This window comes from Neolamprologus brichardi, chromosome 20 (assembly GCF_056152115.1).
Source record: "Neolamprologus brichardi isolate AB-2024 chromosome 20, ASM5615211v1, whole genome shotgun sequence".
In the NCBI taxonomy this organism is placed as follows: Eukaryota; Metazoa; Chordata; class Actinopteri; order Cichliformes; family Cichlidae; genus Neolamprologus; species Neolamprologus brichardi.
Window position 1 is genome coordinate 10,450,790 of NC_142123.1, and position 27,030 is coordinate 10,477,819.

The 27,030-nt window shown below is 41.5% G+C and overlaps 3 protein-coding genes across 4 annotated transcripts in view; 1 reads left to right on the forward strand and 2 right to left on the reverse strand.

Moving 5' to 3' along the window:
* mib2 (MIB E3 ubiquitin protein ligase 2) overlaps window positions 1-2,718 on the reverse strand; it is a 38,056-nt gene extending 35,338 nt beyond the window's left edge. The window contains exon 1 of one of the 2 annotated variants that reach the window (XM_087834371.1): window positions 2,623-2,718. Coding sequence is in view for 1 of the 2 variants with exons in the window: in XM_035905732.2 (XP_035761625.2) it covers window positions 1,592-1,622 (31 nt within the window). In the remaining variant the exon portion in view is untranslated. Of the gene's footprint in view, window positions 1-1,591; window positions 1,672-2,622 lie in introns of those variants that run through there. The other variant, XM_035905732.2, reaches the window with a different exon arrangement.
* Window positions 2,719-6,142: 3,424 nt separating this feature from the next.
* On the reverse strand, window positions 6,143-12,273 carry ubiad1 (UbiA prenyltransferase domain containing 1). Its single transcript, XM_006785341.3, has 3 exons — window positions 12,092-12,273; window positions 10,380-11,004; window positions 6,143-7,064 (listed from the first exon to the last, which is right to left on the reverse strand). Exons 2-3 carry the CDS (start codon window positions 10,942-10,944, stop codon window positions 6,577-6,579), a joined length of 1,053 nt encoding a protein of 350 aa, XP_006785404.1. The 5' UTR covers window positions 10,945-11,004; window positions 12,092-12,273; the 3' UTR covers window positions 6,143-6,576.
* Window positions 12,274-17,061: 4,788 nt separating this feature from the next.
* On the forward strand, window positions 17,062-26,317 carry mmp23ba (matrix metallopeptidase 23ba). Its single transcript, XM_006785340.3, has 8 exons — window positions 17,062-17,386; window positions 20,533-20,669; window positions 21,376-21,515; window positions 21,932-22,099; window positions 22,194-22,358; window positions 23,229-23,339; window positions 25,728-25,854; window positions 25,969-26,317. Exons 1-8 carry the CDS (start codon window positions 17,243-17,245, stop codon window positions 26,141-26,143), a joined length of 1,167 nt encoding a protein of 388 aa, XP_006785403.1. The 5' UTR covers window positions 17,062-17,242; the 3' UTR covers window positions 26,144-26,317.
* The last annotated feature ends 713 nt before the right edge of the window (window positions 26,318-27,030 follow it).

Genomic DNA, 27,030 nt, shown 5'->3' on the forward strand with positions numbered 1-27,030 from the left:
AATCCTGATCCAGACACGGAAATCACTTAAAATGGTAACACAGGACACAATGGAGAAGCAACTCCTTCCACAAGTTGGAGCTCTTTATCTTGGCTCACACTCAGCCCAGCTACTCCACAAAAAAACAGTCATTTTGGCAATTTGCATTAGCAAATACAAGTACACATTTAGCTCAGGATAACAGAAATAGTGACAGTTCAAACCTTCAACCTCAACCTCATGCTCCATTTCACCATCACTAGCTGTAAAAAAGATTCAGAAACACTGGAACGAGTATTACCAAATGGTTTTGCGGGAAACAATAAAAAGTATCTCTTAAGAATCTTGCTTACAGCAGCACTAAAGTGTATTACTATTAAATGGCTGAATCTTGACCCACCTTCATATAATATGTGGATTGATAAAGTAAGAGAAATTTACCAGATGGAGGAAATAACATATGCTCTGCGGATTCAGAGAGAATTGTTTACTGAGCGTTGGCGACCCATACATGCTTTACTGTTTCAATAATTTAGCATAGGTCTGTTTCGTTTTGTTCATTTATGGCTAGATTTGTCACATGTTATTTACTATTACATAAAGTTTTTGTTTTTCTTTTCTTTTCTTTTTCTTTTTGTTGTTGTCTGTTTGTTTGCTTGCTTGGGTTTTGTTTTGCTTTCCAGTTTTGTTTTGTGCTTCCTAATTGCAGTTCTTATTTTAATCTACATTTCTGCATTGCGGTTCCTGTAACTGTCCTACTTGTGAACATTGACAATGTTGTAAATTATAATAAAAATTGAGTTAAAAAAAAAGAAACACTGGAGCGCCTTTACTTGGACCAGCTGATCCTGGCAGCTGTGGTTTTGGAAATGACGGAAAGCTGTTCCCAAAGGGAGAGCCAAAAGAAGATTTAGAAGACCGAGTGAGGGAGGTATTACCACGTGCTACCTTGTGAGGATTCAGGAAGCCACAACCAGACCTGGGAGGGTAACATCCTTCCAGATATTGCTGGGAGAACTAGGTCAGGTCATTGTCCAAATTCGTCCATTCTCACATGCAGCACACAACGGGTAATGTCGAATTTCAACCACAATGTTCACACACCACAGTTCCAAACAGCACATCCACTGGGTAATGGTTAGCGAAGTTCTGGGCTGCAGTTTTCTTCACCTGAGGCGCTGTTCCATCTCAAGAAAAATTCAATTTTCTGGCACAAATGCTGCACTCTAAAACATCAGCAAAATTAGACTGTTTTTGACCTGTGGATTGCTACACTTTGTTAAACCCATTACTGCACTCGTGACGGCTAACATCAAGCTCCGCTATGCAATATTATGCATGCTTGTCAGCCAAAAATCCCCTTTTTTAGCTTAGTTAGAAAAATCTACTTAAAAAGACAAGAAATGACAAGAGATGTGGAAACACTCAAAAGGTCACCATATTTTCCATCATTTACAGAATGTATCATTCCAGCCAACAATGATGGAAACACAAACCATAACAGGGCCACTGAAATCATTAATTCTAAATAATTGCTATTTTAAACAGGCCATGTGTTGAAGAAAGTTTCAAGCTTCTTCCAAAAGTTAAATCAAAGAGCATAATACCTTACCTTGGGTATTTCCACATAATATTTTCCCCATTTGTTCTCAAACGCAGTCAAGTGAACTGTTTCTCTAAAACACTAGCCACAACCGTGATGTAGGAAAGTGAGCAGGCGCTTCAGGTTATTACTGTAATGTAGATTTGTGGAACCAATAAGAGACAGAGACACAGCAGAGGGCTGAAACTATGTTGCCGAGTAGGTGTGGCTGACCAGTTATATGACCAGTTGCTGCTCCAGTGTGAGGCAGCTGCAACTGAGCTCTGATTCATCACTAACAAATGACCAGAAAGATGACAGGTGTTAAAAAAAAAAAAAAAAAAACAGTGCCACAGTCTTAGCACCTGTCAGGATAGCCAGACACTGCAACATCAATGACAAAATAATTTCTCTAACAGTGCCCATCGTTCATTCTAATAATTTTTTATTCTTATGCTCCCACAGTTCTGTCTTTTTCGGCATTTTGAGTCAGGTGACAGTGAATATAAAGTTTGACCAATGCTGATGGATACAGTAAAACAACCATGACACCCAACAAACTGAAAGTAAGCCTCCTTGTTATCGACTCCCTGACCTCTCATGTGATGAAGGCGTGACACTAAACACCTCTCACAATTTGCCGGCTTAATTACAGCAAATGTTATACAGATTGTTACACTTTAAAGGCAGTCCAAAACTATTCGCTCTAGCTTAAGTGTGGCTTTTTTGAATTGACAACTGAAGTTCAAGCAGCTTCACCACAGTATAAAGATGCTGTGATTATAACAGGAAAATTAACGGAAGCCTTTCATCTTAAAGGCAGCTGGACAGACTCACATATGTGTTCTTATTTAGTCAAAACTCTGCCGTGACACACACACAGACCTTTTTTCCCTCGGTATAACAGTGACCAGAAATCAGCGTCGCTTTTTTAGGGATGGCTGGATTCTGCGTATTACTAGCTTCTCAAACGTTAATGCTAGCTAGCTAATTCATGTTTGCCCAACCTGTACTGGTATATTAAAAAAGAGGCAGCTTATTTTATAGGTGTAGCTACTCACCGGGTCTTTTCCACGAATTTATTTTGCAGTGAAATAAAATTCCATATTGCTGCCTGCTATCAACGCTGACATGGCTTGCTTCAAGGCAAATAAGTATTTACAATACTGAAAGCTTTTGCTGCACACAGCCATGACAACACGCCCATGCGTTGCGTCACTGGTGCTACTTTCACGTGCTCCTCGTGAAAAAGGAAACAAATCTTCATTCAAATACAAACTGTGTATACGATCACCGGCCACTTCATTGGGTACACCGGTTCAACTGGTCGTTAATTAAGATATCTGGACAGCCAACCCATCTTATATTATCAGCTATGGCAGCAACTCGAGGTGTTTGGGTAAATAGACATGGTCAAGACAAAGTTCAAACCAAGGATCAGAATAGGGATGAGTTGTGATTTAAGTGACTTTGAACGTGCCATGTCTAGTGGTGCCAGGATCTGAGTACTTCACACTGTTGATCTTCTTGGATTTTTCTGCACAACATGTTGTCTGATTAAAAATGTCTTGTTGATGACAGAGGTCAGGGCACAGTGACTGTAACTCGAGTAACCACTCGTTACAACCAATATATACAGAAGAGCATCTCTGAATGCAAAACAGCACAAACCGGCTACAGCAGCAGAAGACCACACTGGGTTCCCTTCCTGCCAGCTACAAAGAAGAGACTGAGGCCACAGTTCACACGGGTCAAATTGGACAATAGATGACTGGGAAAAAATTACCTGCTCTGATGAGCTTTGATTTCTGCTACAACATTCAGACGGTTTGGTGTAAACAACTTAAAAGCTCTGACATATCCCACATTGTATAAATAGTTCAGGTTGTTGGTGGTGTAATTGTGTGTGGGATATTTTCTTGGCACACTTTTGACCCATTAGTACCAACTGCGCATTGTTTAAACACCACAGCCTACTTCAGTATTGTTGCTGACCATGTCTGTCTCTTTTTGACCACAGACCACAGATGACCACATCTTCTGATGGCTGCTTCTAGCGAGATAACAAACCAAATCAAAAACAAAAAAAAATGTTTGGTTTCTTGTACGTGGCAATTCCTTTTCTGTATTCAAATGACCTTCAGTCACCATCTCAATCTAGTACATCTGGGATGTGGTGGGACGGGAGATTTGAATTATAGGTGTTCGGGCGACAACTCCGCAGCAAGTGTGGGATACTGCCACGTAAACATGAACCTAAATCTCTGAGGTATGTTGTCAGCAACTTGCTGAATTTATGCCACAAAGAATTAAGGTACTTCTGAAGGCAATAGGAAGGTGTAACTAATGAAGTGGCCAGTAAGTGTGTTTTATAACGTTTGACTTCAAATAATAACCAATCACATTTATGTCACCTGTGTAGCTTCAGTGCAAAGAAACAAGAACATTTGAAGTGATAATGATATTTTTAAAAAACAAAATAAACAAACTTGCTTTAGAAAAGGTTAAAGGTTAAAAGGAAAGCAGAACTATTTGAAACAAGGTTATTTAACAGTCGTTCACTGAGCTGACTTATATCCTTCTCGTCACCTTAAATGTAGTACAACGAGTCACATAAGATAAATGTACCTTACAGTTCATCAGTATTTATAGGATGCCAACATTTCAATAGCATTTTCAATGCATAATGTTATGGTGCTCCACTGTTTACAGCATTTACCAGATGGGAGTGGCAGTTGTCAACATCCAGTTCATTTGCCCCTCATGTCTCTGGGCTATGGGTGGAAACTGCAGAATGCAGTATGGAGCCATGTAATTATTAAAGTAAAGCTCGGGACAGCCTTCCTAATGAAATTCAATTAAAGCACTCGACTCTTAACTGCACTGTAACTAAGGTTAAAGTGTAAAACTATCAGCTATGTTTAAGGACAAAGAAAAAGGAATACTGCAAACACGTCCAGTAAATAAAAAGTATTCAATTAAAAGAATAAAAATAAAGCTTCTTCTGCGATCTTTTATTTAAAATAACTTTCCACAGAGGCTGTGTTTTATCATCGGTCTTCTGCTAATATTCAAATTAGTGATACTTATAGAGATTATAGATTAGATAGATTATTTGATCATATAAGACATAGAATATGTAAACAATGAGTCTAACACCGAGTCGTTACACAAAAACGTCAGAGAGCGCGTGAAATGTTTAATAACGCAAAGCCTGTGACAGCTTTCTGTGCCGGTTGTCCTAACACCTGTTCAATACTGCCCCCTGCTGGCCAGCTATGACAATATGCACTTGTTAATGAAACTTCAACATTATTGTATTAGAATCATATTTAGTGCCTGCTGTTAGAAATGTAATTTAGTGAAGTTATAGTGGCGTGGAGGAACGACTAGATGTGCATGTCTGTGAGGGTTTTCAGTCATCCTGGTCATAGTAAGGAGGCGACTTGTCTTCTTTATGGTGCTTTTGTTCTTTAGGAAATGTTTGACCTCTGTGCCTTGTCATGTTAGCCAAGGCACAGAGTTGAAAGAAGAACCACTTTGACATGATAAGACATCTGCTCTTAACCTCCTAGGACCTGGTGTCCATATATGTGGACATCACATTTTGGGTTATTTAGACCAAAATACTAAATCTTGCTCTACAAGGGCCTGATATCCACTTACGAGGACATTATACTGCTACTGTCCTATCGAAATTTTAAATGAATATCCTTATATGTGGCTCTCATTTTTCTTAGAAACAAAAATAAGGTAATTCTTTGTTTTTACATTCATCTGGTCCCAATCAGCCCAAATATCAAAAAGAAATTAAAAATGCATGCCATGAAAGAGTTCGGGTCTTAGGAGGTTAAAGGTTACTCTGTCGAGGATGCCAATGCTCGACTTTGCTTCAAATGCAAACTTTTGAAGCAAGACCACAGATGGTTTGAAAGAGGAATAAGAGGTCAGCTATGTCCATCATTGAACAGAGGGAGCGGCTGCCCCCCTTCCCAAGCACATTGTGTCATGTGATCTCAATAGATCACATGATAGGGTATGGCAAGGTCTCCAAATGGTTTCACCTGAAACCTGTGTGTGGTGGTAATGACTCACACCTTGGCTCATGTGATGATAGTGGGTCAATGACCACCTAAGCATAAAAAAACACTAGAATTTAAATACCTTCGTGTCTCCACCTTTTGGTTTTAGAACTGAGGAAGCCCCTTGGAAGAGAGGTGAAACATCATCATGCCCAAAAAAAGAAACCCTAAAGAAGTTCAGTCACTTTTCTAAGTTCCTTAGACATGTAAATGATCTTTCCCTGTGGTATGAATAAGACTGTGCTACTAGTCATGCCAGCTTTGTATCGCTCCAAGAACATGAGAGAAGTGTCCATATTATGAAGCATTAGTTGCTCTGTCATTATGTGTGATGCATTTTCTTTTTCATATTTGGAGGTTGTTTTTTTTCCCCCACCCAATGTAAAACTAAGGATTTCTAAGTGTTTAGTGATGTTTACTTGTCTCAACCGATCTGGATTAAAGATGAGTAAGCAATCTTACCTTTGATTCAAAGTGAAGACATGGCACGTCAGTATGAGTAACTTTTATTACTGACAAAATACTATTAGGCTCTCCAAAATGAAAACCACAATGAACAAATTAAGAGTACGTACCATAATGAGAGGACAGGTTTACTGATGTTTGTAGGATCATGTTATATGTCATGTCTAGAAATATGGCAACAGTAGGTTTACTTTTAGTCTTTATATGATAAAAATGTTGCCCGCCCCTACAAATCAACACCAACACTTCGTACTTTTACCAACACATTACAGCAGGCTTAATACTCGATAAAAGCATCTTGATTATGTTTTCAGCATCCCGAAGGAGGAGCTAAGTCTGTTCAGGTCATAAATTAAACAATAAATTAAAGCCAGCGAGAGACTTTAGACAGTTTTGTATGAATACAAATACAAATCAGTACGTAAACTAGTCAGTATTAAATGGACAAAATTTGAATTTTCTACTAAATCACAGTAATGGCAGGCTGCCAGAAGGAGCCAGAATGATCCCGAATACATAGAAAAGTCCCATCAGGAGGTTGAGCTTGGCTGTTTTCTGGGGGATCTTGGCGTAGCATCGGCTCCTGAACTGCTTCTCCAGGGAGAAGGCCATGGGCAGCGTGAGCAGAGGCAGTGCCATGCTGATGGTGTAACGGGTAGCGAGGATGCAAAAGAGCACGTAAGGGACAAAGAGCAGGAGGTTGTAGAGGATGTAAGACAGCATAGGTCCAATGAGGATGGCCAGGGTGACGATCCCCGCTTGCTTGTCAGAGTCCATGTCTCTCGTGTTGTTGCTGTGGAGGATAGCTTCTGTGTTGAGGGCCAGCGGGACGGCATACACCAACGGGAGCACAGAGAGGTACCCGACCTGCACCGCGTGGGCAAACATGACTGCCAGTGGGCCGAAGGTAATGAGGATGACTACATCTCCCAGGGCCACATACTTGAGGCCAATGCCTGGAGAAGAAGAGAAAACAGGATCAGTCAAAAACAGCAAATTGAGTTCCACCGTGTCTCACAGGCAAAAGTTTGGCAGTACATTTAAAAGAGTATTCCAGCAGTCTGGGTACTGCATTGTTAAAAAGTTTGGGTTAGTCTTAGTTTGGTCAGAATCATTTGATCCCCACCTCCCATGACACAATTTTTTAAAGCCTTTCATTAGTGCCTCACTGCCATGTAAAGTCTTTCAAGCCAGTTTGAAAAACTGACCAACTATTATCATACACTCACCAGTACCTACCACAGCCAGTAAACTGCTGTTTTTATATCAGTGATGTTCCCCAACACCAACTTTTTTTCCCTTAGCAGTGATCAAATTCCTAAAAACACATCACCGTTCATTCAAATGATGCATTTTACTTTATTATTTGTAATGGTAAAGTCTTTCAGGAATAAATGTAACCCTACACCTCTGCCTACTTCAGCCTGAGTGGATCTATGAATACCCGACCCCTCCACCACCTCACTGCAACTGACTCTACTTAAACACAATGTTAGAAATTTAACTGATAGATAAAGTGATCCCTTAGCCTGACTATGTCATCAAACAGCCAATCTAGGAACCCACCAGCTAGTGTGCATACTGAAGCGTAATTTATCATCTGGACATATGGTGACTGGCTGAAAAGTGGAAGGGAATAGTGAAGAGAGTGACAGTGGAATACACATGGAACAGCAGAACTGCAAATAAATACAGAAATAAAAGCACAGACAGTGGCTGCTTCACAGAGAAAACTTCGCTTTTCGCTGTGGCTCACTGACCAACACCACAAGCTAGAGTAACCCTTAGACCAGTTGTACCAAATACTTTGTACATCGCCTCCATCTGACAACAGATGACACACATCCCTGAAGTGCCAGCAGTCAGCGAACGTGCCACCTCTCCTGGACCATAAATTCTGCCTGCAGTCCAACAGAGGCAACATGTGCACTGTCCACTAACACAGTGGTAAAAACAGTTACAAAAGTCCACTGCAGCTACTGTCTGCGTTTTTATTGCGGTTTCTTGGGTGCTTTTCCCACTCCAACTGCACTTTGCTGTCAATCCCTTCCTACTCCAGCCTACTCAATGCTTACATCCGCCATTTTCAGCAACGTGACGACGGGAGATGCACATCATGTTACATGGAAGGTTATGGTGTAGGCATCACTGTCCGAATGGAAACATGTACACAGATCCAACACATTTGCAGGCCCATAAATTCTGCTTAAGCTCACCAATCTTATAAGCACTCTGGTATAATCATAGTAAATTCAGGCCAATACTTTGTGTTCCATCTACCGCTCATTATTTAGCAAGGCAGAAATATTTTCAAAAGCCAATAAATAGTTACACTGTCATGAGATGATCTGGTTTTCAGACTGCATTAAAGCAAATCCAGTCCTTGTATGAAGTGTTTACCTTCATACAATTACATAAGACTACAAACAGAAACCAGAAAGCTTCTCATACCAAAACTCTAGGGGTGCAACAATACTCGTATCGATATTGAACCGTTTGATACAGGACACATGAGGGGGTTACAGTTTTGCCACTGACTCTTATTGAACACTCAGATGTTTCAGATGTTGAAAGGAAATGTCATTTCTCTGTGGGAGGAAATACTGCCACCTATTTTTCTTACAAAGTAGTATTTTAAAATTATCTTTGAACTGCACTGTGTTTACCTGTTGTTGTTTTTAATTAGGTTGCGTGTAGTAACTATTAGGGGTGCAACGATACTCGTATTGATATTGAACCGTTTGATACAGTGCTTTCGGTTAGGTACGCATATGTATGAACAATACAAAATTTTAAATTTATTTTATCAACTTTTCTTCTGACGATGCTGTCTGTGTTGAGAGCTCAGTGGGTCTGCGTTCGACTACTCCACCTTGGCTGCACTGTCGAGTGCAGATCCACTGAGCGCAGCGCAAGCTAGCAAGACAGAAGCTAAGCTCGTTGCAACATGGCAAATTGAACCTCCCCCACCCTCATTCAGATCTGGCCTTTGGAACTATTTTGGTCTTCATGTGAAGTATGACCCTGAAGATAAGCACGTCATGGACAAAAGTAAAACAGTATGTCGGATGTGCCACGCAATGCTCAATTACATGGGTGGGAACTACTGCCTTAGTGCAGTTAGCTCCTTAACGTGTTGACCCTGTCCAGCCCCACGCACGGGGCGATCCGCGGTAGCTCGTTAACGGAGATTTGCCGTGTTGTGGCGTTAACGTTATTTCAACGAAATTAACGCTGACAGCACTAGTGGGAACACAATGAATATGACTGCACATGTACTCCAACATCATCCTAGTGCAAAGACAAGTGGAAGCAGACAAAAACAACAAGCACGCATGCTACAAACTTTACCAGAGTCATTTAGACAGCCGTTAGCACATGATTCTCCTTATGGGGACCTGATATGTTTAATATGCTGCTGAGTATAGCTTTTATTTTGGAAAGAGCCATTTCTCTGTAATAAACTCTCTTTTCCAAAGATGAGTGATTTCTTGATCAGATAGATTTATTTTTTATTACTTTGTTTCAGCAACATTAAATTTAAAAACTGTACTTTTGAGTTAAAATATATATTTATAATTTTAATAAATGACAAATTAAAAAGGCATGAACATTTTTTTTGTATCGAAAAAATATCAAACCGTGACACCAAAGTATCGAACTGAACCGTGAATTTTGTGTATTGTTGCAGCCCTACAAAACCCGTGTCCTTTGCATTTGCAGATATCTGGTAATAGAAGTTATTCAACATCTTGTGCTGGTAGACAAACATTTTTCCTGAAAATCAGCTCTGAATGGTTGACAGAAATGTTTTGTTATATATGAATCCTGATCACCTGAACTTTTTTTCCTAAAACAAAATAATATCACACTTAAAAAAAAAAAAAAAGTCCTGATGAACTACATTCTGTTGGAAAGCATAAACGTCACCTTATGAAAAAAATGTGACACATCTCTGTCATGTTTTTAAAGAAATGCTTTCTTAAAGGGCCAGTTCACCCAAATTCAACAAACAGGTAACTGTGGGGATGGGCTTTTTGCCAGTTTTCAGTCATCTGTCTCTCAAACATCTGCCACCAGATTGTGAAATATTTTTTTTCAGCGTTGAATCGCACCTCTATGATTTTAGGGTAGATGCAGAGTACAAATTATCTGCAAAGCTATGAACCAAAAGTGACCCTCCAACATGTTGCGTAGGACAGCTTAAATTTAAGATGTGTGTTGACAAACAGCTAAGCAGTGATTAATACTCAATTTAACGTTTCACTCACCACCGGTGTATAAGAAGGAGCTGGAGAGACCCCCAAAGTAAATTAGGGCTAGGTGCTCCAGCCTCAGCGTAGACAGGAAGAAAAGCAGAGTGGCACACAAGCACCCCAGAGAATATAACAAAGCGCCAAACATAACAACATCCTGTGGTGCCAGGATTTCGTCCACAAGAGTCCTATCATCACTCTTCTTGTGGTCAATCCCTTTGGAGAAGTCATAGTAGGTGTTTACAAGGTTACCCGCCCCGTGAACCACGAGCACGGCCACAGCACACACCATCAGAACGACCAAGTCCACGGAGCCATCCAGTTTGTACGCCAAGGCGCTGCCAAGGGCCACGGGCGTAAGTGAGGCGCTGAAGCTCCATGGCCTCAATGCTAGCACGTAGGCCGCACACTTGTGCCTTACATCCGAGGCAACACGAGCCATCCTTGACATTTTGTTAGCAGGTGCAGGATGATTTTGCACAGAGTTACTCATACCAGTCGCCCATTGCTGGCCATTATGACCATTCGACCCTGCAAGTAAAAACGTTTCCGCCCTGCTTTGTTTCTGCTCTTTGGCCATTGTCCTTCAAGGCGGTCTGCAACACGAGCAATGTTCCCAAATGTTCCGAGTCTGGGATTTCTGCAAGAAACAAAAAACACAGAATATAAATTTACAAAATAGACAGCTGACAGTGTTTACAAGACCACAGCCATCATATGAGCATATCATTTCCAATACACTAAACAAAGCCAGGTAGTAAACTTTAGTACTTTGAGGAAACACGTCAAGAATTTTGGTGTAATGGTTTACACCATTTGCCTTACACACAAAAGATCCCCAGTTTTAAGAAAGAAATGAATGCCAGCTTCAAGAGGTCACAACTTAGTACTCTTAGCTGTTTGAGTCTGACACATGTATTGGGCACATGGAGATTAAAAGCAGAAGCAAATATAACATATTGAAAAATAATCACCCAAAAGAGATCACATTATACAACACAACATAAAAGTAACTCAACACTGAGAAAGCCCAATTATTAAAAAATGTCTATAAGAGAGATTTAAAAAGACAGGGATGGCTAGCAGAGTCTTGACTTGAAACCACAAGTTTATGGTATCATATGATTTCAATTATACTTTGACGGAAGTCTAGAGAGGGCCTTAAAAGTCATCATAAAAACAATCCAAAAGTTAAGATAAACTAAAACAGGAGTGACATGCTATCCTGTTTTGGCGAAGAACTAAAAACTTTTACGCATTTTTTTTCTGAAAGTTTCACACAGACTTTGTTACTGACGTACACAACCACGTCACATCCTCCATCTTCTGGCAAATGTTCACACAGTTTAAGGCTGTTTGTAGACATGTACACACCATGTTGAGTTTGTTTGTTAAACTTCCATGAATTAATAAATACGAATTGCGTGACAAATAGTCTCACTGAGTTCCACGAAAGTAATGCCAGGGAATTTATTTTTAAGTGGGTCGTTTAAAAGCCAAACTCCGGCTTACTGCCAATGCCAACTTCATTTGAAATTTGAGTGAAACTACCCTCGGGAGAAAAACGGCTCAGGTGCTACCCAGACAAGGACACGGCACTCAAAAGGGGGCAAACAACATGAGGCTAACGACTGAGATTATGGGATTAAAGCTAAGTGCTAGCCATCCGAGCTAATGGCTGTGTGTACGGAGACGGAGGGGAGGAAATGTCTGACAGCAGTTCTTACCTGCTATGTTTTCAATATCCCACACACACCTGCACTCTCTCCACTTAAAACCATATTTCTCCTCAAGCTGAGCTCTGTGTTGCAGGAGGCAGTTAGAAAGCTTACGTGTCAGCTTCGACAGTACCCGACTGGCTGGCCACTGTAAAGCCTGCGAGACCAGACGGGTGCCATTTCCTCCGCCACGAGTGTAACCGCGTACAAAGGTCGAAGAAAACAAGCGTCGTAAAAAAGGTTCTGCCCTCCTTTTTTTATTCTTAGATATAAACCCGGATAAGAGGCAGAAAATAAGTGGACGGGTGGATGGATACAGCACTGGAAAAGTCTTTATATGTTGTTAGGAAAATGGGAATTGAAAATTGTTGTTGGAACATAAGCAAAGACACAGAATATAAGGCACAAAAACGTAAAAAAACAAACAAACGTGTTTGTAAAATTCTATCCAGCTTGAACGACAATATTTGATGTGAACACCTTTGTTCTTCAACGCAGCCTGAACTGTCTTCCATTTATTTCTTTAAATCATCTTCATGAATAGTTCAGGCTTCTTGAACATTCACAGCTCTTCTTTGGATGTTGGCTCTCATTTGACGATCCCACAGTACATCAGTAGCGTTGAGGTCCGGGCTCCGTGGAGGCCAATCCATGACTGATGATGTTCCCAAACACATTGTCAATGCTTTTACTCCACTGACAGTGTGTTTATGATCACTGCTATGCTTAAAAAATATATAGCTAACCCGAATACAGATAGCGGATCAATGGTGGTGGAGGATCAAAATCTGACAGCACTTTTCTGCTTTTTTAATAATTCCATCTGTTTTAAGAAGATCTCCAGCACCACTGGCTGAAATGCAGCCCCACTGCAACAGATCCTCCACCGTGTTTTACGGATGGCTGCAGACACTCACTGTACCTCTCTCCAGACCTCCAACTTGTCCAGTTTCCTCAAATATTTAAGGAGACACTGGACATCAAACCAAGATATGAAACTTCTTTAGCTAATAGCCCTTTGGGAGTCACCATGTTAGGGTGAAAACACTATTTTATGTTTGTCAGACTGTGTTATTTCATTGTTTGTAGATTCAACTAAAGAAAGAAAAAAAAGATTTTTGTGTTTTGTTTTGGGGTTTTTTTTTGTGAGAAGCAGATGGTAATAAAATGCCTAAAGATACAATTTAAAAATGGTTCTTTGCTAAACTGTGTTATGTGTGAACACAGCACTGGTTGACCCCTTGAGCTAGATGCATTTTTGTGTGCTTGAATGATGTATAGGTCAGTGTTAAGTGGCTTAACAACATTTCTCTGACAATGGTCAGGTACAAGGACTGGACTGAAAATAAGTGAAAAAGCACCCAATATAAACAACAACAACAACAACAACAACAACAAAAATAACCAACAACTCAAAGTTCTTCAGAAAGCCTGGAGAACTATTGTTCAAGGCCATTTAAAAAATCCCAAGAAGGCCTGACTCATTGGAAGCAAAATGTAAAGAAATGAGGGTGGCTCAAGACTTTAGCACAGTATTGTATATATATTTATTATGTCATCATCAAACACACACAATGATGTAATCAGGCAAAATGTCAACCCTCCAATGACATATACAATTTAAAGGAAAAAGTGGTTATAGCCATAGTTATCATATGCATACTGAGGTCACAAGAAGCTGTTTGTGCTCATGGCCATGAAAACAATCCAAAACAGATGATTGGAAGAAACAAACAAACTGACAAACACAGGGAAAGAAATCTAACTATCACATGTGGCTTGGCCATATAACAAAGAGTGATTTACTCACCTCAGTTAATCACAGTTAAGCTACTTAAAAAAGAAAATCAGTGTGTAAGTAGAGTGGTTTGTGGTTGGATGAGTGACGCATGAGTTCAAGCGGTCTAGCTTCCAGCCATTTAAGGGAAAAAAGATTAGCCAGGTCTGGCCAGAGATGACAGTCAGCTGGCTGAGGACTTTTCCCAGCTTCACCCAAGGGTGTACTAGAACAACAAACTCAGGGGAAGGTCATCAGACCAGGGGAAAAAGAAAATCTCCCCCCTTGAGCAGTTGGGCTGCACACGATATACTCGGTAAGAAAATGTTAAAAAAAAAAAAAAAAAGAGAGAGAGAGAGAGAGAAAGTTGTAACATTTTACACAAATGTATACTACAAAAATGGATTGGTCGCTCCAGCTACTGGGTTATCTAAGACAAATAATGTGGGAGTGCATTCAGCTACATCACTTTAGAAAAGGATCCAGTGGAATCATTTCTATGAAATAACTTCTGGGTTTGGTCACTGTACCAAATCAAACAGATAAAGTATTTTAAGGCTGCAGTAATGCTTCTAGTTTGTTGAAAGTTAAGTTCAGGGAAAAAATGTTGATTACCTTCTACTTTTGTTGATCTGTCTTCTTTAGAGCATCTTGGCTTGTCACGGGAAGGAAAAACATGGGCAGAATCATCATTAAATATCATTTATGTGTCCTCGGGGCCAAGCATGCGAGTCAGCATGCATAATACCAGAACCCTGAAACTGGCATGACATTATGAAGTATTTATTAATTCGAGAAATTCCACCAATTTTCCTGTCAGTCAGACTGTGTGTCGGGGAAAAAAGCAACTATTTACCAACCGGAGTCAGAGACACTCAAACAAAATTTGGCCCAAAAGCCACAAAAATGATCACATGATAGAAATACCTCTACGCTATTTAAATACAGAGTCATAACAGGGTCACACAGAGGGTGCAAATGAAAATTGCCATTAAAGTGTCACTACGTCTTGTAGGGGAACAACTCATGGAACATTTTTGTGATTAGACTCAACCTTATTTTTGACTCACTGCTTATGGTTTGACTTTCATCCCAGAAGCAGCAGGTTTCTCTCAAGTTTAAATCTCTGACACGTCCTTTCCTGCATTTTGGTGGATTTTTTCTGCACCATTTTCCACCTTTTATGCAACATGGTTGGAAGTGTCTTTATGTATGAAAAGGGAAAGTTTAATATCATCAGTACTAAATCAACACCTGTACAGATTTACTCTTCTGTGCTATTTTGTGTCAGCTCAGATTGACAGTGTAATAAACTGACTGTTTACCAAGCTATTAGTGGCATCTTTAATCTCTTTAAATGGGAACCTCTAAAGTAAATAAAAAATGAATTTATTTTCATTAATCAACGCCTGAACAACAACAGTTCATTTAAAATGTCGCGTGTCTGTGTTTTGTGATGATTTTTGGGAATCAACTATGCATTTTGAGTCTGGCTGAAAAAGGAAGAACAGACAACAAGTTCAGTTGATAAACTAGGAAGACTTCCAAACTTGGGGTGGAAAAAAAGTGGGTTTTGGACTTTTCGAATATAAAAAAAATCTCAGTGATGAACATCCCGGTTTCTTTGCATGACAAGGACAAGCACGAAATGTGCCTGGACATTTTGTTGTTGGCTTCACCCAAGGGTGTACTAGAAAAAAATTAATCTGCAGTTTTTCTGCTTTGGTGTTAACAAAGGGGAATCAGCAGAAGTTGCTGATGAGCAGAGAGAGAAACAAAGCAGCAGTGAGGTCGACCGGAGAGTGACAGAGTAACACTATTCTGAAGCAAAGTGTGAAAGGTTCCAACAAACAGATCTTTCCTTAAAACTGGACACAAATAAACCCCCAATGCAGAGAGGCCTGATACAAATTCAGTCTAGCAAGCACATTTTTTTCCTTTCTAAAAAACACAAACGTGATAAGTGAAGGACTTGCAGATCGCCTCTGGAAACTGTGCCTTCGAGAGATTTTAAGATTGCAGTAGTTTTGTTTGCACTTGTCCTCACCGGTTTGGTTTCTTTGCATGACGAAGACAAGCACAACGTGTGCCTGGACATTTGCCTGCTCCAGTGCTCCATCTTGGAAAAAAAGGTCACACTTTTGGAGAAAGTGTCAGGAAAAACTGCTGTTGCATGGCAGGGCTCTCTCTTCTCTGAGTCCAGGGACACAGTTTTGTCTGAGGCCAAAGGTCTAGAGTATTCAGTTGATGTCCCTGCAGCTAGCTGGACTGATTGCATGTTAATGGATTAGACAAGCACAAACCAGAACCATAAAGGGCTGCCTGTGTCACTGTGCCCAGCTTTGGACAGTATCTGGAGGTGGATAGTACAGAGGAGGGTGGCTTAACCCACTTCCTGTGGCTCCCTCACAAAAGCTCAACTCTTCAATCCAAGCGCTGCAGATTCTCCACATCCCAGCTGGACAAAGTTTATCAGGCTCAGATGGGCACTGCCCTGCCATACTGAACTTGAAAAATAGAAACAAAATATTGATCCTATCGCACTAGTATCGATCCAGTACCAATAGCAGGTTGGTATCATCAATATTTTTATGACCACCTCAGTTCAGTTCATTTTTATTTCAAACATTTCAAACATGTGCCTTCACAATCATTACAAAATTTGTTTGAAAAGGAGTAGGCAGAAGTATATACTTATTTGTCCATACCCCCTCAAGTTTCACCATGTACACGATATTAGTGTCACCTCTGGAGCTGGAAAAGTACAAGTAAAATCTATTATCTGTGGTACATTCATTGTTCATATCATACTCTTCTTCCTGGACATGACAGCTGTAAAAAAAATTTAAATAATTATAGAGTAATGTAAACAAAACAGCCGACTAAATAAAGACCTGATTTTATTCTGACCTAAAAATATCTGCCACGCTGTAAGGAGGAGAAGAATAAACTCAGCAGCGTTACATGAACGTGCAAAAAATAATCGTGTCCAAAAAATAAAAAAAATCAGCCTATGACTCTGCTTTGGCTGCATCTCCGGCGGTTGCAACAAGTGGTTTGACGGACGTTTGGTTTTCATTAAGTCGTCTCGACACTGACCCCCTGCCCTGTCTACAGTAACGTGAAACCAGCCCGCTGGCAGGCGCTCTGTGCGGAAGAAAGGCGAGCAGAGCTGATGCAGTCTGCACTGCTTTCACAACCCGGTCGGTCCGCGGGGCTGGACTGCGCTGCCTGCTGCGCACAGCGACCACAAGCTCCCCAAGTAGTGACCCACCAGCAGCGATGCGTGCTATGGCCACGCAGTAGCATTCACTGGAATAGATGGTGAAGCAGTCTTTTGCAGAAGGGATTCTTCTTGTTTTTGTCTCCCCTAGAGGTGCGCTATGGCAGCCATGGTGAGCTGTCAGAGTGGCAGAAGTTTACGAAACGGCGACTGGGGCTTCGCACCTCTGCTGGCTGCTGTGCTGCTCAGCTTTCTGCTTGCAGGGATGCAGCAGACCACAGCGTTTCCCACCTGGAGGTTAGAGGTATGCTGTGACCACTTTTTTCCTGCAGCTGCAGAGTCCGGCACATAGTTGTGCTTATGAAGTTATTAAGATGCTGGTTACCTTTTGAAGTCACATAACGCCAAACTCCATTCAGAATTCTGCTCCATTTGCAAAACTGTTTATGTAACAGGAGACTACATACGGGGGTAGAAAAGTAAGGCTTATTGAAAGTTCATGGTGAAAGTGGCAGTAGTGGTGAACCCAGCAATGAAACGCTGTTTTATATTGAGAGTAAGAGGCAAGGTAAAAGCAACGCACCATATATTTACCACAAATCCACAAAGATTATTTATCTGCTTTATTATTAGCTGTGCTGGCTGTGCCCACTTGACAATCAGTAAAACAGAGCAGCAGGTATCAGGAAAACACCAGATCATTTAGGAACGATGCACATCATTTTCTTTCACTGTTACATTATGCAAGAATCCGTGCAATTTCAAGCCATTCGTCTGGATCTTCAAAGATATTTTTAGCTGGAAATCCTCACATGAAATCAGTGAGTGATGGTAATAGGCATCAGATTCAATTATGTGAAGTTAGATGAATGCTGCTATTAGCTTATGTCTGTGGAATGGGTCTCTGTGCAGTAATATCTTCAGCGAGTTGGATAAATGTGTTTCTCCACACATTTCACTCAGTGCCACCCACCCGCTGTGACATAGAGCCTGAGGGATCGCTTTATGTCACTGCCTTTGCCACACGCTCTCATTATGTGTCAGTCAAGAAGCCCGCTGGTGGGGATTACACAACTTCATGAAGTTAAGTAACAGAACAACCAAAGAGCATTTCTCATTGATTTATACTGAAATGAATCGGCAATTATCCACTGTAACATACTTATTATTTCTATATTACTAAACGAGATTAACAATATTTGTTTTGACAATGTTCAGCCTCGTTCTGTTTCATTTTAACATGAATATGTGCGTGTTGACAAAAAGTACGACAGACAGTCTGTGTTTTGATTTGTGTACAGAAAATCGCTTTTGTTGACTAGAACCCTCAAAGTTTCTGAGGTTCAGATGAAAATCATAATCCCTTGTTTAGAAATTTCTGGAAACGAGGTTAAACTCTTCCAGACTCCCCAAACGATCCCTGTGGGATTTGTCCTCAGATGTTTGGCCCTCTGTCAGCTCTCACCGCCGGCTCTGAGGTTTAGTCTAGAGGACTAGTGGGTTTGCGGTTCACCTTTATTTGTGGCAAACATGCGAGATGAGCTTTGTGGTGAATATAACAAGACGTGACACATTAAGAAACGCGCTGGCTTTAACACCTCATAAGTCACTGAACGCATGACTCCAGCATGTCAGCTGAGGTCGGGAAAAGCAACTTTTGTATAAAACAGTGACCTATGCCTTTAATCTGGTAGTGAAATGTTATAATTAACACCAAACCACGAGAGATCGTGAAGTTTAATAACGGTGTGGGACAGTCTGGCCACCCAAAGAACTATATTGGAAAGGAAATGAAGGAAGTACTGCATCTGTTTGTCTTGACTGGGTGAAGCAGGAACAGGAACTGGAGGACTGGGCGTAGATTCCAAAATGAAGGGAGAGACTTTGATATTTTCTCTCCATCTTCAGTGTTTTTCCTCAGCAAGAAACTTATATTTGTAAAAGAAAATTATATTTGTACTGGGCTTTAGTGTCAGAGATATTATTAAAAAAAGAGGCATGGTACTCAAAGAATCCTGGAGTTGTGGTTTTACAGTAGAATCCAGCTTTATATCCAAGTGACTTCTGAAGTTTAAGGTAAATTAAAAATAACCGCAAATAACTGCTTGGAGAGATTTTGAGATGGCCAAAATGCAAAACTTGCTCCTAGAAGGACTTTGTTGGTGCGGCCTCTCATGTAGGACCGTACCCCTGTAAAAGCAAGGTTTTCCTCTGATTGGCTCCCCCTCACAAGCAGATGATGCAAACAGCCAATGGTTTGGGGCTTCGGTGGTCACAATCAGAGCAGAGTGCCTGATATGACCATATTAAACATATCCACGTGTAATGACATCACAGAGAGGCAAGAGAAGAAAAAATTGTCTGAAACTGAATGGCTCACGGGGATAACTTGTGCATAATCGGACCTTTTTATTTGAACCTTTAGCCATTTTTAATCAGCGCATCCATGTTCTGAATGCTCGTGAAAATCCCAATGCTCTTAGGAATTTGTGGTGTCTTGCTTTCTGTTTTTCACTCAGACGATGATTGCAGTCACATGGAGACACTGGTTAGTTTCACACCCAAAGAGACTTGGCGAGCATGACCCATAGCCTCGTGTTGGCTGCATGTTAGACCCTGAAAGGACATTTCTAATCTTGTTGTCAGACCACAGAAGAAACACTTAGTCTGAAGCATAGTGAAAGCTTTCACTTTGCTCTGCTCTCTACTATAAAATCTTGTTCATCCCCTTGCATTTCACCTGACACACGGTATTCCTGCTCATCAGTCAGGCTCTTGTAAAGAGCCAGGTATAACAGACCAAGTGGTACTTTTCAACAAAGTCAGGTTTAAGCCTATATTCGCCCAGCGCCTTCAAAAGCGTGTGCTGTGCACGTGTCTCCCAATGACTGCCAGTTGTGTACCCTCAGCAGTTTCTCTTTTTAAATGTCTGCCTCCTTAAAACCCCATTAAAGCCATCAGGCAGTGCGAGAAACATTCCTGTTGTCAAGCACAGGAATGGGCTCCTCAACTGAGAAATCGCAGCCCCTCTTCTAGTGCCGAAAAGCGGATTTATTGCTCAAACCCATTTCCATAGAAAGTTATAGATTTATTGCGAGGTGTGATCACTATTATGGAATATCTCTGCAACTCAACATCAGCCGCAGAATATTTATGAAAGCATTAAAACTCAAAGCACCCATAGGCAGCATTTCAGAGTTATAACAGAGTCCAGACTCCAGCTGTCATCCCCCCGAAGAGATATCAGACTCAACATACTGGTGAAAAGTATCAAACTTAATGCAACTTTTTTCTTACTTCTTTCCTGAGATGGAAAGTTGAAAATATAATATTCACTAATGTGACCAGTTGAATCTCATTGAATTCTTAGGAAAGCCAAATGAGTCTTTAGGATTCAGTTACTCCTGTCACAGTGTGAGGTCATTCATTCAAAGTTTCTCTTTGTCCAAGGAAGAAGCTCACACCACTGTGCTGCTCATCGGGATCCGCAAAGAGGCCCGGTCACAAGTACTTCACCTCTCCAGGAACAAGCGCTACACCCTCACCCCGGAGAAGCTCAAATGGGACAAGTTCAAGCTCACATACAAGTATTTATTTACAGCCTGCGATGCACAAAAGCAATACAAATTAGGCAAAGGGAGGGCGAATATTAGTGCTAAAAGAAACCGAGATGAGAGACCGAGGCTCCAGATTTCAAACAATCGTGCACTATAACTACTGTTGATGTGGGTCAGCTGCTACATTTTCTAATCTTAAGTCACTGTTTGCACTGAACCTTGTCCACCAAAAGTTTGTCGAAGCACCAAAAAGTGGTCTGAACTATCATCTGACTGTGAACACTGTAAAATAGTGAGCACATAGGGGACTCTGAAAGTCACGCCACAGTTGCTTGGCTTCCAAAGAGTTGGATTGAGCTGTGTTAACTGTCAGGAGAAGATCCAGTAACTTTATTCATCTTGGAGCTGTAAAATGATTTGCTAACGGGAAGACTAGATTGAGCTAGAGGAGCTCCAAAAACCGTTGGTTGGTGGTAGACAAACTTTTTTTTTAAAAAACAGCTTAATTTAAGTCATTTTCGCACTAGTAAAATGGATGGTATCAACAATTTATTAAGTTACTGTCTAACCGTGATATTAGAAACTATCAGGTCTCACTAAAACAGAGCTGTGCTGAGGAATGTGGGAATTCTTTTGTGTCTGAACAGTAGGTATTGTGTTTTGGCAGATTCCTCAGCGGTAGAGGAATGTGTTGAGGGACAACTATTAACCCCACCATGCTGTTGTTTCCGAGCAGGTTGCTCTCCTTCCCTACAAACTTGATGAACGCCAGCGATACACGTCGGGGAATCGCCAAGGCTTTTGGCATGTGGAGCGACGTCTCGCCGTTCACCTTCAGAGAGGTGCCGGCCGACCAAGAGGCGGACATCAAGATCGGTGGGTGCATCTCTCCCTCAAAAGATGTTGCTTGGTTAGTTCTGAGTGCCAGACTTTTCTGTTTCTCCCTGCTGCCGTCGCCGTAATTTCTTTGCCTCATTAAATCGCAGCACTGCAAAGATATTACCAAGCTTATATTCAACACGTTTCATAATTCTTAATGAAAAAAAATGTCTAACAACTTCCAGACATATCAGCTCATGGCAAAAGTCCCTAAATTCCGCTTTATCTGCCCCCTTTGGGTGCAAACTCGAGAGTCCTGCATAAATTCTCAGAGTGAGTGAGAGGAATGGTCGTCATCCTCTGAGTTTGTCTTTTGTGATCCATCATCTCCCCACTCCAGTCTCCACGGTGCAGGAATAATGGAGGGAGGGATTCCCTCCTTGGCTCTGAGCTATTTCTCTCTGTTTCGGCAGGCTTCTATCCAGTCAACCACACAGACTGTTGGCAGTCCCACTTGCACCATTGTTTCGATGGCATCACAGGAGAACTGGCTCACGCGTTCTTCCCGCCAACAGGCGAGATCCACTTTGACGACCACGAATATTGGATTCTGGGAAACATGCGCTTCAGCTGGAAGAAAGGCACGCATCTTTATTGTGTTTGCTGAAACTTTTAATATTTCATGCGTGAAGTAATGAATGCAGCAGACACCGAGCTGAGCTGTCTCTGTTGCAGGGGTTTGGCTGACGGATCTCGTCCACGTGGCGGCTCACGAAATCGGTCACGTCCTGGGACTCATGCACTCCATGGATCCCAAAGCTTTGATGCACCTGAATGCAACTCTGACAGGGCGCAAGCTCATCACACAGGATGAGGTGTGGGGTTTGCACCGGCTCTACGGTTTGTTCACAGTCCTTATGTTTTCTCTTACACAAACATTAAAGGTCTTCTTTTTGTACTTTCATAACACATCTGAGGATTTGGGGGGACTTATGTGGTCTAGATGACACGTTGAAAGGCATCCCAAAGCCTCTTGATTGAATGAATGAGGCCCATAAAGAGCTGGGATCAAGACACATGATGAGGCTGATGACACGTATGGCAGCATCAGGAACGAAAATGAGCATTGAGTGTCGACTGGTATTTCACAAGGGCAGAAAACTGACGGTGCATCTGGGAAGCCTCTCAACAGCCTGACAGAAGAACCTGCAGGAGAATTCATTCCCTCGGGCAGTTTGACAGGTTCAAGAATTCCTTAACGTTGTTGTTAAACATGGCCGAAGGAAAACAAGATTGATGCTGCCGCTGTCAGATGAGATGACGAATTGGGTCTAGACTCCAACTGGCCTTCAAACTGCATAGGTCGCTGTCCAACATCCCACTGGGATGATTTAAGGCATTGCCCGGATTGGACGCTTTCTCAGAATGTAGTCTGATGCTGGTATTAGAAGCATCTAGATATTTCTGTAAAGGAGTATTCCTGTAAAGGAGTATTCCTGTAAAGGAATATTCCTGTGCGCTTCTGATCAAAACCAATCAAAATGTAGAGCACAATGTTTGCGTTTGATGACTGAAAGCGAAACATTAATGAATACTGTACAAAATACTCACGAGTGGTCTTTAGCGTGTATCATAGCGAGTCATTTTCACTGGCACAAAAAGCAGATTGTGTGTTTGTGTTTGGAGGGTTGGAGGTGTTCCAATTCTTTTGCCTGACTAAGAGCTGCTATCTGACCCTCCTCCTCACTTCATCTCTCCCCCTTCCTCCAGGATGTTTGGATCGTCTATTTATCTGTCCGGCCTGGGCTCGGAAAGGCTACTGCGAGAGCAAACGCAGACTGATGCAGAAGCACTGCCCCTCCAGCTGTGATTTCTGTTACGGTAAGAAGCAGCAGTGGCAACGGCAGCAGGAGTCCAGGGGGAAGGAAAAAAAAGACAGAGAAAGTTTTCTCTCAATTGAGCAGTACAAGGAGCTGCTGTGAACCGTTTGCCAATGGAGCAACGGGAGCCAACAGGTCCAGCCATGCAGAGCTGCGCTGGAGGTTTTCAAGGGTCTGATTTGTAGGGAGATTGCACTTGGCGCTGGGAGAGTCTGTGTTTTATTTCTGGAGAGTGGCAGCGTTTCAGAACGCTCACACAGCAGGGCTGCTACCTGTTGATTGCTCGCTCAGTGAGGGCTGCTTTACACAAGTGTTACTCATCAAACAACTGCCTCTGTAGGTTTATTGTAGGATGCTGTGGTGCAGAGATCTCCTTTTTTTTTTGCACAACAAGAAGTGGCTCAGTTTTAACTATCACAGCCCCACAGACTGTGGCTTTCTGAGATTTTTTTGTCAGCAACAGGGGGACAGTGTGGAGAGAGGCAAGAGGATACAATTCCTGGCTCACAGTAATCTGTTCCTCATTGCTGATTGGGAGACGTTGTACGGCTGTGGAAAATTCCTGAGTGACTCCAAACCGCTGGAATTTCAGACTGTGGCTTGAGGGTTAGAGACACACAAGGTCAATTTGGATTTTTGCAGCATTAACGAGAGCGACTGTTTTTTAGGCAGACTCTGAGTTAATCACGAGGCGGCCTGTTGCGCTTGTCACCAGATGGGAGAGATTACACTGATAACACAGGCACACCGCCAGCAGGTTAGCAGCATGGATGTCTGACGTGATAACGCTGCTATCAATGATTTTGACAGTAATCAGCATTTTGGCGAAGCGTTTGTGAAAGCATGGGCGTTTCTGGGATTTAAAAACAAACAAAACATGGGGTTCGCACGCGGGCTGAAATCAAGAAATCTATATATTTGGTGAAAAATAAATAAACAGAGTGAAGAAACCTGGCGTACAAAATACTGATAAAAATCTCTCATGTGCAGCCCGACGCCCAGATAGAGTATTATATCAAAAATAGTGCCCACACAGAATATCTTTAAAGTACTAAAGGAAAATGACTCATCAGGTAGGAACATGCATTCATTCATCTGTGTTTCTCTTTAATGTTGCTGCTAGAGAGGATATTATTTACTTATGTACTCTCGGGTAGTTTTACCTACAGTAATTCTACATTAATATAGCGTTTCAGCAAATTAAAACAATAACTAATAAGTAACTAAACCTTAAAAAATATGGAGTACAAATGACACTATGTGCATCCAAAATCTAGTGGAAAGCAGAAAGCAGGATAATTTAATTTCTTAATTTTTTAACTAAACAAGACTTTCGTACTTTTTTTTAAAGTTCTCTTCATGAATGGTTTGCCAGGCTTTCTGAAGATTTTTCACAGCTTCTCTTTGGACATTGGCTGCTTTTTCACTCGTTTGTTTGTTTGTTAAGTCTCATAAGACTGACCTATCAATCATTCAATCATAAAAAGATGCTTAACTCAAGGGATGAATCAGTGTTGTGTCTACACATAACAGACAATCTTAGAATTACTACCAGTATGTAAAAAAAAAAGCATCATCTTTTCCATTTCTTTAGTCAAATCTATGAAAAATACCAAAGATAACACCATTTGACAGGCATGGAATCGTATTTTTGCACCAACAAGATGATTCCCAAAGAGCTATTAGACAAAAACTTGGCATATCTCGGACCTCGACATTATTGAAGCAGTGTGGGATTATCTTGACAAAAGGCAGCCAAAATCCAAAGAAGAGCTTTGAATGCCCTTTAAGAACCCTGGAGAACTATTCCTGATGACTACTTAAAGAAATGACAAGAGAGTTCAAGCTGTGTGGAAGAATAAAGGTGGTCATAACAATAATGACTTTCAAGCTCACTAGAATTGCACACAAACTCTGTTTTTGCCGTATATAATGTATTTCCATGTATGATTGCATAATTTCAATAAACTGTTGCACCTAGTTCACATTTTCCTTTCAGGCACTGCTGTGTGAGGAAAGGCTGTGACAGCTGGAGACAGTGAAAGAAACTGAGGTTTATGGTTATCACAAATCTTTTAGTTCCTCTTTGATCACGGGTGGGAAACATTTATTTCATACAGCCACACTGACTAAGTTAGATAAAGTCAGCCAAGAGCCACACACCAGCTATATGAATGGAAACACAGCTACAGGTTAGAGTGATTAAATTACTAATATTCAACCCAAACGTTGTATTATCGTTTAAATTAGCCCACATCTTGCAAGTTGTCACACTGCACATGTGTATCTTAAGAGGATCATTTTATGGTTAAGAACACCAAGTTATGACCTTTGCATTTCCTGTTGTGGTGCAGCAGCTCACCAGTGTTTTCTTTTCTATCCTCTTCAGAATTCCCTTTCCCCACCGTAGCTCCCACCCCGGCTCCCCCAAGGACCAAACACAAGCTGGTGGTCGAGGGCAAGAAACTGACATTTCGTTGCGGGAAGAAAATAGCATCAAAGAAAGGCAAAGTACAGTGAGTGTCTCTCTCTCTCTCTCCCTCCAATATGTTATCAGTTTACCTGGCTACAGTGATGCTACAGTATTGCAGTTGCTGAGCGCCGTCTCTAACGTGCGACTCCTGTTTCAGCTGGTACAAGGACGGGGAGCTGCTGGAGTTCTCTCACCCAAACTACATCTCACTGAAAGACGACCACATTACTATAGTGGCCAACGCCATCAACGAAGGCACGTACACCTGCATCGTTAAGAAGAAGAACAAAATTCTCACTAACTACTCGTGGAGGGTACGCGTGCGCTTCTGAAGCAGAACAGCCCAGCACCTCTGCACACTGAACAGGACATATTCACAGATGGTCACCAGGAGACCTCACTCACTAGGGCACATACTAGTATTTTTTGTTTTTTAAACGTTCTTCCTGTATCCACGTAAAATTGTTGACCGTCTTTGTGTAAATGCGTTTACATCTGTGCAAAGAATAAATGCTCTGTGACAGATATTTTTTTGTGGAAAATACTACCTGACTGTAAAAAGCTGTTTGTGGCAGATGCTGTGGTTTGCATTTTATTTGGTGATGAAAGTTCAGTGCAGCTCTCATCAGCTGTTCGGGACGATGACGTCAGTCTGGACTCATCAAGTCTGGACTCATCAAGCCTGGACTTCTTCAAAGCTCTTTCAGCTAAGGCAGCTGAAGGAGTCCAAGGCCACCCACGGGATTCCTCTGAAAAATAGGGACTAATTAGTTGCACAGAAACCCAGAAGATATTAGTACTGTTGGGAGAACTCACCATAGCTTCTACAAAATGTCCCAAATGTCTCTTTTTTTTTTTAATGGACCTGAAAAACTTACAGAAGCCCTTGCTTTAGATGCATAGCATTCAAATAATTTACACACTGCCCCAAGTAAGCTACTAAAGCCAGAATAAACAATGTTGTCTACAGCCTTTGGAACCATTTGGACCTTAAACCGCATATGGAACACCTCAGACGTCTAGCTTACTTTACTAGTCGCACGCTGAGGCCAAGAGTCTGCCTCCAGGGACTGAGCAGTCAGTTCCACTCGCAGCTCTCTGTCCAAGCTTATTCAACACATCAGGTGTAATAATCTGCAGAAAGGCCTACGGTGGGTCCAGGGGATAGATAAAATTGATTAATGAATATTTCCATTTAGTGCTGGCTCTGCGAGCCCCA

Bases quoted from the DNA above. Each gene is read 5' to 3' on its own strand.
- ubiad1 (XM_006785341.3), bottom strand. From the start codon at position 10,944: ATGGCCAAAGAGCAGAAACAAAGCAGGGCGGAAACGTTTTTACTTGCA. The intron at 7,065-10,379 runs GTGAGTGAAACG...CTTCTTCTCCAG, and splicing joins CTCCTTCTTATACACCGGTG to GCATTGGCCTCAAGTATGTG.
- mmp23ba (XM_006785340.3), top strand. From the start codon at position 17,243: ATGGCAGCCATGGTGAGCTGTCAGAGTGGCAGAAGTTTACGAAACGGC. The intron at 17,387-20,532 runs GTATGCTGTGAC...TCTTTGTCCAAG, and splicing joins TTCCCACCTGGAGGTTAGAG to GAAGAAGCTCACACCACTGT. The intron at 22,100-22,193 runs GCACGCATCTTT...TCTCTGTTGCAG, and splicing joins GCGCTTCAGCTGGAAGAAAG to GGGTTTGGCTGACGGATCTC.